We start from the raw sequence: 12,847 nt of genomic DNA on the forward strand, positions 1-12,847 counted from the left end.
CCAGACGGTTTACAGAATATTGAAATGTGCAAAAAGGAAGAAATCCAAACCACCGTAGAAGGTGAAGATTTCCAGTCCGACATTTGAGGGTGTGAATTACTTCGGCGATCAGGGAAAACGTTTACCGCTTTATCTGCAAATCACCAACTCACGATCGCCAAGTGGTTCCTATAGAGTGAATTGCTGTCCCCTAGGTAATCTGTGCCTCCGACACCCCCCTCCCTCGGCCTCACCACATTATCGGACAGGTTTTCCGGCAGATAAGGTCACCGTCCTGCGTCCTGGGGCATCAGCGGAAACAGACAACAGGAATCCTATCCGGCCTCAGGAAACAGAAGGACAGGATGCTCCAGCCTTTCGCTGGCCAGCTCGGCCCCGCATCCACATCAGCTTGAGAAGTCATCAAACTTTCACTTACAATGGCCTCAATTCAAAAACACGTCTCTGTGAATAATCCGTCATCATAGTGCCGGCCGCACGTTCTCTGGTTGCCAAATTGTTAAGGTTCCCTCTAGAAAGGTCGCTAGATGTTCGCACCGTCAAGAGGTCTGCCGTTTCTTAGAGGTATCTCCTAAAAGGTTGTTAAAGGAAAACTTAAAATGAAAAATGGCCAGGCCAATTACTGCGTCCCCCTGTGTCCTATAAGGCGCAGCCATGGATATCACGTCTGCCTTCCTGTCTGCTCCCCGCAGGGCGCACAACACAACTTTCCCTCCTTGCAGCACATTCTTTAGGTTGGTAACAACCACAGCTGGTTGTGTAGTATTTCACAGGCAGCGGGAGCGTGCATGGGGCCCTCAAACAACTATATGGCTTTTCTTCATTACTGCAATTTTTCCTGGCTCCATAAGTATGATTTATACATATTCGGGGCCGGCGTTAGGTGGGGGGGCAAACTGGGCTTTTGCCCAGGGCCCCCATTGTCTAAGGGGCCCCCTGCTTCAGTGCTGCTGTTCAGCTGAACGTCCGAGGAAGCAAACAGGTGAACAGCTGCACTTTACAATGCAGTGTACGGTCTCCTCCCTCACATATAAGAGAAATCATTACCCTAGTGCAGACAGGACCTGCCATAATGTCACAAGCAGGAGGCGGAGCTCAGCAGAGAAGAGGGGATGAAGGACCTGTGATGACCTCACCATCATGTGACTAGAACAGGAGGCGGAGCTCAGCAGTGCAGTAAAGTAATGAAGAAGAAGTATGGATTCAATGTAAGTGCCAGAGAAATGCTGGGAGTTGTAGTCCTCTCCTCTTATACCTCATGTTATGTAATATCAGAGTACATTAAAAGAGGAGCTTTGAGGAGAGGACTACATGTTATGTAATATCAGGGCACATTGTAAGAGGAGAGGACTACAACTCCAGCATGTCCAGGCCATTATTATATAATATCCGGGTACATTACAACACCCTGGATATGCTGGGAGTTGTATACCTTCTCTTATAATGTATTCTCATATTACATAATAACGGCTTGGACATGCTGGGAGCTGTAATCTGCTCTGATATTAAATAATAGACATGTTGGGAGTTATAGTCCTCTCCTGTTATACCTCCTGCAGTAATGTGCTCTGAATTAGGGCCGGGACAATAGATAGGGAAGGGTAGTCATCCGCCTAGGGCGCCACTTCACCCCATAAAGGAGGGCGCTCTCATGGCCGTCCAACTTCAGAAGAAGCTGCAATGACATCACTGCAACATCCTGCTCTGGGTATCGCATGATGACGTCATCACGTGAGACCCAGAGCAGGAGTGGTGATGTCATTGGGACCGCATGCATCAGGACGCAGCAACACAAGCCACAGATAAAACTGTGGTCTGCATCGCTGTTTTTTTTTTTTTTTTTTTTTTTTTTTTTTTATTATACTAAATGTCCACACTGCTGGGGGCACCAGGGATGGGGGGAAGGAGATCAATATATATACTTGGCACTACTGGGGAGGAATGGAGGAGCATTATATACATACTAGCACTACGGTGAAACATTATGTATTTTGGCACTATGGGGGGAAGCATTATATATTGGAACTAGTGGGGGGCACTACAGGGGGACATTAGAGCCACTGGGAGCATTATGGTTATATTATTACTACTAGGGTACTGTAGGGGCGTTATTATTATTTGACGCAATATGGAGGGTATTGCTACTAATAGGGGCTATCTTCGGGAGTATTATCACTATTGGGGTCACCATTACTAATGAGGGCAGTCTGGGTGTATAGTATAGTGTTTGCGGACGGGGAGGGAGCACAACAGGCACAGTATTGGGGGTAGCTTCAAGAGTTTCTCCGGGTTTTTTCATATTGATGACCTATCCAGGAATGGAGAGGTGGATGTGCATGCTTGGCTCCCTCCATTGACTTCTATGATAGTTCACAATTTAGCCGAGTGCACATTGTCAGATCTCAGCACGATGTACAATATATCAGTGAGCAGTACAGGGATCTGTCTAATCATATCTTTATACCCAGGGCTGTAAATGTATTACAGTGTGCATCCACTATGTCTGGATTACAGGGGTGTAGAGCCATAAAATTTATAGCCAAACAGTGCCCCTCTGTTAAAAAGCTGATATGCTATGAACAGGCCCAGGTTCATGTGGGCCCTTGGGCGATAAATCCCAGTGGGCCCCCTTAAAGCATTTTTTTACATTTATATGTCCCCCTGTGGCTCCCACGCGGTATAATGACCCCTACTGGCCCCTATAATACAGTATAATGACCACTAGTGGCCCTTCACACAGTATAACGATCCCCCATGCCCCCCCCCCCCACACAGCATAGTGACCCCCAGTGGCTCCATACACAGTATAATGACCCCACCGTGGCCCTCTATTCAAAATAATGACCCCCAGTCGCCCCCATTCAGAATAATGACCCCCAGTGGCTCCCACACTGGGGGTCATACTGTATGGAGGGACACTAGGGGTCATTATACTGAATGGAGGGTCATTGGGGATCATTATACTAAATGGGGGGCACTGGGGGTCCATTATACTGTGTAAGGGGCCCTCACAGCGTAATGACCCCCCAGTGGCCCCCTCACATACCTATCATTGCTGAAGCGCAGGGGAGCCGGCGGTCTGGTCATTCACTAACCGCAGCTCCCTGCGCTCCTTCTCTCCTCAGACCCGCTGCATCAGTGAGACACAAGTCATGACGTCACCGCTGGGCCGGGCCTGGAGGAGAGAAGGAGCTGTGCAGTAATGTAGCTAGAACTGACTGGGCCCCACAGCAAATTATAGTACGCCCCCCTTCCAATATTCTAGGCTCAAAGTGTCACACTCTAGTCAGCTAATTAGTCCATACCCCCTGAGCAAAGGGGACCTCAAAATTGTGACTTTGGGGTTTCATAAGCTGTAAACCATAATCATCCAAATTATAACAAATAAAGGCTTAAAATATCTCGCTTTGCCTGTAATGAGTCTCATGTGTTAGTTTCACCTTTTAAGTTGCATTACTGAAATAAATGAACTTTGCACAATATTCTAATTTTTCGAGTTTCACCTGTACATTTTTGGTATACATTAAACGGATGGCAAAATGTGATGTGAACCCAGCCTTAGTGTCAGAATAAGCACCAGTACACAGCGGAGCAGCGGGGCGGAGAGGGGAGGCCGCCATGTACTGACAGAGTGCTGCCTGGTCCTGGTGGTCAGGGGTGAGGACTGTGTCTACCAGGGATCATTTATCTATTGGGAAATACAGGGCTCAGTATAATACACTAGAATCTATATACTAAAAAGATCTTAGCCCTACCCCCGAATAATAATACAATTAGAGGGTAATTTACTAAATAGAAATACGTCTATATTAGGCGTATTTCTGACACAGATTGTGGTGCAAAGGTCCCTAGCACCGCAATCTGAAACTTTTCCGCACTCATGCCAGGTCTAAAAAAGGTGGCGTGGGCAGGGAAGTGGATACAGTTAGGGCCATACAGTTATTGTATACCACCGCCACAGTGACCGGATAACATCTCTGTACAGTCACTGGATAACACCGCTATACAGTGACCGGATAACACCTCTGTACAGTCACTGGATAACACCGCTATACAGTGACTAGATAACACCTCTGTACAGTCACTGGATAACACCGCTATACAGTGACTAGATAACACCTCTGTACAGTGACCGGATAACACCGCTATGCAGTGACTAGATAACACCTCTGTACAGTCACTGGATAACACCGCTATACAGTGACTAGATAACACCTCTGTACAGTGACCGGATAACACCGCCATACAGTGACCGGATAACACCTCTGTACAGTGACCAGCTAACACCGCCGTACAGTGACCCGATAACACCTCTGTACAGTGACCCGATAACACCTCTGTACAGTGACCCGATAACACCTCTGTACAGTGACCGGATAACACCGCCATACAGTGACCGGATAACACCGCCATACAGTGACCGGATAACACCTCTGTACAGTGACCGGATAACACCGCCGTACAGTGACCGGAAAAAAGGGTACAAGGGGGCACAGTACATGGAATGACTAGAGGCACTGTACAGGGTGTGGTAAGGGCACAATGTACGGTATAAGGGGGCACAGTACGGGGTGAGGGACACAGTATGGGGTGGGGTGCACAGTACGGGGTGGGGGGCACAGTCACATTACCCTGTGACGTTAGAAGGTCCTTATGGTAAATGCGGTTCAGACACCACGATAATGAGGCAGAGGAGTGAGACAGGGCAGGAGGGGTGGACACAGCAAGTAGGTGGAACGGGCTCTGAGGGGGATTCATACAACAAGTAGTGGCAGGAGGTCTGTGCAGGGCAGCAACAGGAGATAGGGGGGTGAAACAGGAGCTCTGGATACATGAGGGAGGAAAGGAGACAGCAGGGGCTCCATGAGGATGAGATAGGGCAGGATATGAAGGGGGAGGGGAGGTCAGGTCATTGTTTTCAGCCATAGAGCTTTACCATGGTCTGGCCATGACAGAGAGCAGACCTCAGCATCACAAAATGGAGGGAGATTTATCAAAACTGGAGTAAAGGAAAACTGGCTTAGTTGTCCCATAGCAACCAATCAGATACCACCTTTCATTTTGCAAAGGAGCTCTGATAAATGAAAGGTGGGATCTGATTGGTTGCTTGGAGCAACTAAGACAGTTTTCCTTTGCACCAGTGTAGATAAATCTCCCCCAATGGGTCTCATTTATCAAAACTGTCTTCGTTGCCCATAGCAACCAATCAGAGCTCAGCTTTAATTTCCCGAAGGACTTTGAAACAATAAAAGCTGAGCTCTGATTGGTCGCTATGGGCAACTGAGACAGTTTTGCTGTTAGTTTTGATAAATAGGGCTCTTTAGACTTTCCTTACTCCACTTCGTGACAGGGGTACTTTAATAGCAGTGTTCTGCGCAAGTTTTTGCACATCTTTGGTAAACTTTCCACATTTTACAACTGGTTGGACAGAACCTCATCTTGGGTTATCAAAATGGAAAAATGAGTGGGAAAAAATTGGAAAGCAAGTTAATATGCCTGTGCTGTTTGACTCTTGCACAGCCCCTGCAATACAAAGCCAAAGACTGTTTTTATAATTAGTAACTATGTGGGGTGGTGGGGTGCAAAAAAATATTCTGAAACAATGATGAGTATAGCAAATATTGGGAAAAAACATGACTGCATGTTGTCATCGTTTCCTTATGTGCCTAATGTTTTTGCCCAGTACCGTGTTCTAGGACAGAGATATAGCTATGCATGTGCAGGGCACACATACTTAGGGCTCATACACAAGAGTGTATGTATTTTGCGGTCCGCAAAACACAGATCCACAAAAACGGATGACATCCGCGTGACGTCCATGTTGCATCTGCTTTTTTGCGGATCCATTGTAACAATGCCTGTCCTTGTCTGCAAAACAGATAAGAATAGGACATGTTATATTTTTTTGCAGAATGGACTTGCGAACATACGGAAACGGCATGCACACAGAGTCATTTACGTATTTTTGCGGACCCATTGAAGTGAATGGTTCCGCGTATGGGCTACAAAAAAACGGAATGGACATGGAAAGAAAATATGGTCGTGTGCATGAGCCCTTACTAGTAGATGCATGTGCTCTCATTAGTAAAGTGTAATAAATGCCACCATACAGTGTGCATACATAATGCTGACATACTGTGCAATTGAATAATGGCGCTATACAGTGCAAAAAGAACAGGCGCATGTATAAGATCAGCAGTCAGAGTGCTCCCAGTTATAGCAGCCCCAGTACCGACAGCAGAGGGTCCCCCGTATACAACGATGCCAGTTTAGTGCAGTGGAATTATTTGTGGTGGTCTTGGATATAAATTATGTTCATGGGTATGTGCTGCCCCCTTCCTTTTAAATGACTTCCTTTCTTTTTGTACCTTCTAGAGCTTTTAGCCAATGATACGTATGAAGTCGAAACTTTCACAACAACCACTTTGGGGTCTCAGTTTACCATGGCTGTGACTCCACAGACCTCTCTCCGAAAACCATCAGGATCTCGTGCACCCACCAAAAAAAACACAGCTGCCAAAAATGGCAAAATGCACCATCCTCCCCCAGTGGATAATATAATGACTGACGGAGCCCAACCGGCACAAGGTGGTGGAATAGTCAACACCACCCACCTGAAACATAAAAATTCCACTCATGATATAAGCTCCACACAAAATATTACTCACTGGCATCCAACCAAAATGCCTGTTACTGCCAAGAGCCATCCACCGAGGGAGTCGAATATAAAGAGACCCATCATCAAGAAAGTGCCAACCCCTCCTAGCAAGCCCAAAAGTATGATGAAGACCACAATGAGAAACCCATCTGCCAGGTATCAGAGCCCACCACATGGCCATCACAAGAATGTTACCATCAGGCCAGGTATAGGACATTCCCATGACTTAAATGCTAGCGCTGGTGGAGCAGAGCTGGCCAAAACCCACCAAGCTGTTACACCACTGAGAACCACTTTAAAACTTGACCAGAAGGACGTCTCACCAGTAGCCAGTGGAGTGAAACAACTCCCATTGGGTTCCCAGCTCAACAAACAACTAAAAGATAAAGTCAACACCACCTCAGTATTGCTCAGCACTGTAATAAACGATAGTCCCAGGTCAGTTACACACAATATCAATCATATTACTCACACTTTACCAAATTCCAGTTTTGTACATAGAAAAAAGACTGTGTTATATGAACTAAACGCTCTGAACACATCAGAACATGTGCCGAGAGCAGAAGTCATGTCCTTGGTACCACAAATCGACCAATCGACACTTGGGCTTTTGAAGGGGATAAATTTGCTAGGAGCGAGCCAGTCCGGAGTAATGCAAAAGTTGAACTCAAAAGTGAATGTAAGGGTACCCGATAGGAATGTGATCTATAACCATACAAAGCAAAACTTAAGAGACACGACAGAACTTTTTGGACTGGGTCAAGATGGGACAGACCCAGACAAAACAAATAGAGTCAGTTCTACTGAGCCTGTTGAAATAGGGACTGTGACCAGTGGGAGCATCAAAAGAACTTCAGATACACGAAGTGTTATAAATATTCAGTCTGGTGAGGGAGAAGGTACACAGGTCCAGACTCTACAGACAACAACCCAGGCAGAAGTACAACCACACAACATTGTGGAACAGCAATACCAGACTCTGCCAGAACTCACAACAGTTAGACACATGCATCACAACCAGACACATAGTCATAAACACCATAAACACCCCTTCTTGGGTGAACATAAACAGTCTGATAACACGGTGTCCGAACATACAATAACATCCTCGGGAAGGTCAGGTGGTACTAATAAACACCATCATAGACATCTACACAACTTTACTCATCCACATGAGCATAACGAGCACTGGGTGCAACATCAGATAAGCTCTGCTCAAGTCTCCTTAGATCTGCCAAGCCAATCCCCACTCCATGTAGAGACGACAGACTTGCATGAAAGACAGGCAACCATCAAAAATGGATCTGATACAGATGCAAGTGTCTCGTCTTACTTAATAAAGAACATTTCCGAACCGGAAACATCTACACCAAGTGCACTGACACTTTTCACAACATTAGAACCAAATTCGACTAACCAAAGTTTACAGAACCTAACTACTGTAAGTCAATTAACAACGCAGGCCCAACAGGTGTCCACAACACTTCATCAACCTAAGCATAAAACAGGCCCACACAAGCTCAACAGTTTGGAAGAAGACAGCCTACTAAGTCCATCCCTAAACATGACCATTAAACCAGTAACACAGAAACATCTACCAACGGAATCAATCACATATAACACAACTGAAGAGTTTCCGATGGAACTTATCACCCAAACACAATCACAGCTAACATCACAGTTGACCACGCAAAAAATTACTGAGGCCACGGTACATGGCAGCCAAAAAATAACCATATTAACTGAGCTAACCACACAGTCACAGCTTAAAGTTAAAGAGACCCAACCTGGGGAACCTACACAGAGCCAGCCAGATCTGACCACACATAGTCCACCTTATGAGTCCACAAGGATCGATCCAGATCTGACCACAGAGAACCAGTATACAAGGGTCAGAATAGGATCATCCACTGAGCCACTGCCTAACTCGAGTCCAATCACAGAGACTCACTCTCATCTGTTTGGAGTGACTGAACCTCTGTTGACCACACACAGTCCACAAGACCTTGTAACTATGAAAAACTTTAACGAAACAAGACTATCCAAAAATAATCAGTACAGTGAGTCTAGAACACCTCCAGGTAGTAGCTCAGATCCAATAACACATGGCTACACAGAGTTATTAACACAAACAGATTCGGTCTTAAACAAGACTCAATTAACTTCTCAAACGGAACCAATCACAAAGGGCAAATCAGAATCAAACATCCATGTTACTAACACACAACCATTCAGTTGGACAGAGAAAGAACCAACAACAAAAGGCCAGACAGAACCAAATACTGAAATAGAACAAACCAAAAGCAGCCAAATGTATTCAATAACACAAAAAGAGTCAATCGCAAAGACAACAACCAGTTGGCTTGAAAGGACTCATGCAGTATCACTATTAGAAACTGAACCAAACACAACTCATAGCAGCTCAACATCACCTTTACACAAAGAAGTGACCACAGAAAGCTACACAGAGCTACCCACACAAAGACCATATATCACAAAGGGCACCACAGAGCTAACTGGTAAGCCTAGGAGATGGTCTACCACTCCAAGCAGGACTCTCGTAAAGAATGAGACAGACTCAGTCCCACCAAAAACTAAACCACTTAACCAAACCACTACAATAGGATATGGAAGGGATGAAACAGAATTCACTGAGCAAACTGAAACAACTTCTAAGATTACTCTAAACCCAATTACACCCTTTGGTGGCATATTGCCAACTCACAGAGGACACTTACAGTCAACACAAACACAACCAGATGTGGAAACTCAGACCTATCCACAGCACACCACTAGGGCTGGATCAGAGCTTACTCCTACCACAAAGTCTGATGTACAAACAGCTAAAGAAGACCTAACTTCAGTTCTGGCTGTATCAAGTGTAAGTTATGGCCATGGTACGTCACATACCACTGAAGAACCTGGGCGTGATGTATCATCTAGCCCATCATTGACTGGTGGACGTCAAAACAAAGATGGTAGATGGGACTCGGGATCAACATTGCCTTCAAATGTATCAACATTTCACCCCACAAGAAGCCATACTTCAGGAAGAGACCGTGGGCTTACAACAGCAAAAAGTTCTTCAACTGAGATGAAGTTGATGACATCACCGCAATCCAACATGTTTTCCACCCAGACTCTTGGTGAAGTGATGTCAGCGGAGCCTGGAAGAGACCGGATCTTCATTGTAGACGAGCAGCAACCAGTCTTTAAAGGTCAGTCATGAACTATAACTGCCCAGACGAGAATAATGTCTTTATCTTGATAGACTTTATCTGTTGTTTTCTTCTGCCTTTGCCTTGAGTATTCGAGAAGCTGCCTTTGCTGATTGACCTTTTCAGAAAAAGAAAAATCGCTCATAAAAATATCAAGGTTGATTTTCTCCCAATATGTTAAAGTTTAGAATATCCGTCGTATGAAAAGAGCAAAGGTTTTAAAAACTGCCTTACTAAATAATGAAGCAAAATACAGATATCAATTTTGGCCCAAGGCAGGTCTTACCAGAAATCTAGAACCCATTTGAGGCCAAGGAACTAGGTTGTTATGACTAAAAATAATTATATATTACATTGTATATAATAATTTTAACCTGGCGTTGACAGGTTCTGGATTATCAATCTTTCCATTAGGGGGCAAACAGTAGTAAGACTGACCTTTAAAGGGGTATTCCAGTACATAGAAATGTTTTCTTCTATCTACTGGATGGGGATCGCTGTCTGATCGGTGGGGGTCCGACCATTGGGTCACAGATACCGAGATGGGGGCCCCGTAACCCTGTCCTGATGGAGTAGCAGGTTGAGCGTGTGCCCTGCCGCTACATTCATTCGCTATGGGACTGCACCCAGTGGTTATAGCCCCACCGGTCAGTAAGTCATTCCTTATCCAGTCGATTGGGGATAACTTTTAGTTCCTGGACTACCTCCTTTAAATTGATTTGTGAAAATCTTGTGGTGCCCATTTTCTGCTACTCGCAGTCACTACTATTGGGAGCTGATCGTAGGCGACGCATACATTTTATTGTATTTTGTATTTTTATTGAGAATCTAAGGAGACAAGGTGGGGGGTGAGACAAATGTACAAAGAACGGTTCCTGATCTAGATAAACAATATGCTGTATGTCAAATCTTGACCAGTATACAATATTAAGATCATAATGAGCAAAAAGAGTCCCGATTGAGCGTCAGGTGACCCTGAAAAAAGTAGCCACAGATTAACAGGATTTACAACTCAAATGACAATAAATGAAATGTATGGAATACCGATTCTTGATATCCTATGAGGGGTCGTCCATCAAGCAGTGCTGCAGAAACCAGCTCCGTCCACTGCACCAGGGGCAGAGGTGTATAGTTCTGGTGCCTGGCTCTCATTGCATAGAACTGTATGCAGCTACCTCCTAAGCTCCCTCTAGTGGTGACTGCATCAATGTAAGTATTTGCTCCACTTTTTGGTATAAACACAAATCAAAATTGTAGGTGGGATAATTTTTTGCAGCTCGTCTGGTGAAAAGTTGGGAGTGGTTTACCAGAAGGGATGTGGCCTAAACCTTATATTTATTAATACGGTAGATTTGTGATTATTTATGAATATTAAAGCCATATAGTGCTGCACATTTTCTGTCTTAAGGACAGCACCAAATTTATTAGGAGACATGAGACTTTGCAATTGCCACAATTTATTCATGGCATTGATCTAGGTGCCAGTCTTGGAACGGATCACCACCAAAGGGTGGGCAAGGATTTAGGTGTAATCATTGATAATTCACCAAATGATAGCGCTCAATGCCAGTCTGCTGCCTCAATTAGTAAAGTCCAGAGAAGAAGGTATTATTTTACAATCGTATAAAGCACTGATACTGTGTTTGCCCCTATTTAATTAATTGGAGGGGGGGGGGGGGGGGTGGACATAGTGGGCTGTACTTAAAGGTCTCGCTTTTTTTTTAACCCTTTACTATGTAGGTATCTATGAAAATGATTACCAGAATCTACGACTAGAATGATGTCCAAATGAAAGCTGCTCACCTCTTTTATTACAAAAAAGTTGCTCATTTCAGTATATTTTGTTCTTTGCTGTGTATCCTTCCCAAATTGAATAATCTTTGCTCCTGTCCTCCATCAGTGCAAACCATTAATGTCACTTACAAAATGAGGCTGACCCATCACGCAGCGTGTGAGCAGCTGGACTCCTGCAGACCACTTCTCCTACAAGAGGTCAGTGTCACGGCATGGGACAAGAACTGGATTTACAGTCCGATTGCTCCTATAAACCATGTCCTGACCTGGCTTTCCTTTCGTATTTTCTTTCAGTTGACTGCTGCCTACAAGTCCACCCCAGGCTTTGACAAGATTGAGATTCTGAATGTGACGTGAGTGACGCAACTACAGCTGGGACACGGTCCTTGATGGATAGGATGTTTTGTTGAAAGTATGACGAGCACAGCTTGGTCTAGGATAGGCTGCATCCATCACTAATATTACACAGCACCATGGGATGTGACTGTCAGTAATTCATGCTGGATCTGTGTGTCCAGGATTCTGCTTTCATCACTTAGCTCTCGTGTCAGCACAGCTTCATTTCTGTTCTGATTTTTCCTTCTATGGCTCATGAGGGATCTTCTTTCCCTTGTACTGACAGTCAGTGATACTGAGGAGTGTGTGATTCTCCCTTCCTCCCCCCTGCAGAGTCTGCCATGGGTACTTTACATTTTTGTGCACTTGTACACAGCCTGTGTGATCTCTCCTCACTTCACCTGCAAAGTAGCTTGCGTGTGCTTTCCGCCATATCTACATGAGAGAGCAGCCCACATTGAAAACTTGGATGCTTTCCACTTCTTCACACTCTGATCTGCCATTTACAACCCCGTCCCCCTCCCTGCTGCTATCTCTAACACTGAGACTAGTGAGGGGGGCGGCAGAGACAGGGAGCAGCGCCGAATCTATGTCAGATTCAGCAGCCAAGTACAGGACTTACACACACTCACAACATTTCAGTGCAAGGAGGTTCTCCATAACCCCTAAGCACATCTTGCTACATGGACAGAAGTGATCACAGGATAGGATGCTATATGTTATACTGCACTCTGATCTGCCATGTACAATCTCCTCCCCCTCCCTGCTGCTATCTCTAACACTGAGACTAGTGAGGGAGACAGCAGAGATAGGCAACAGAGCAAGGAGCAGTGCCAGATCT

The 12,847-nt window shown here is 45.1% G+C and overlaps 1 protein-coding gene across 2 annotated transcripts in view; it reads left to right on the plus strand.

Moving 5' to 3' along the window:
• LOC122944933 (mucin-4-like) overlaps positions 1-12,847 on the plus strand; it is a 39,835-nt gene that overhangs the window by 9,702 nt on the left and 17,286 nt on the right. For both annotated transcript variants that reach the window (XR_006391072.1, XM_044303675.1), the window contains exons 2-4: positions 6,376-9,876; positions 11,777-11,868; positions 11,965-12,023. Coding sequence is in view for 1 of the 2 variants with exons in the window: in XM_044303675.1 (XP_044159610.1) it covers positions 6,376-9,876; positions 11,777-11,868; positions 11,965-12,023 (3,652 nt within the window). In the remaining variant the exon portion in view is untranslated. The remainder of the gene's footprint in view (positions 1-6,375; positions 9,877-11,776; positions 11,869-11,964; positions 12,024-12,847) is intronic.

Source organism: Bufo gargarizans, chromosome 8 (assembly GCF_014858855.1).
Source record: "Bufo gargarizans isolate SCDJY-AF-19 chromosome 8, ASM1485885v1, whole genome shotgun sequence".
NCBI classification, from domain to species: Eukaryota; Metazoa; Chordata; class Amphibia; order Anura; family Bufonidae; genus Bufo; species Bufo gargarizans.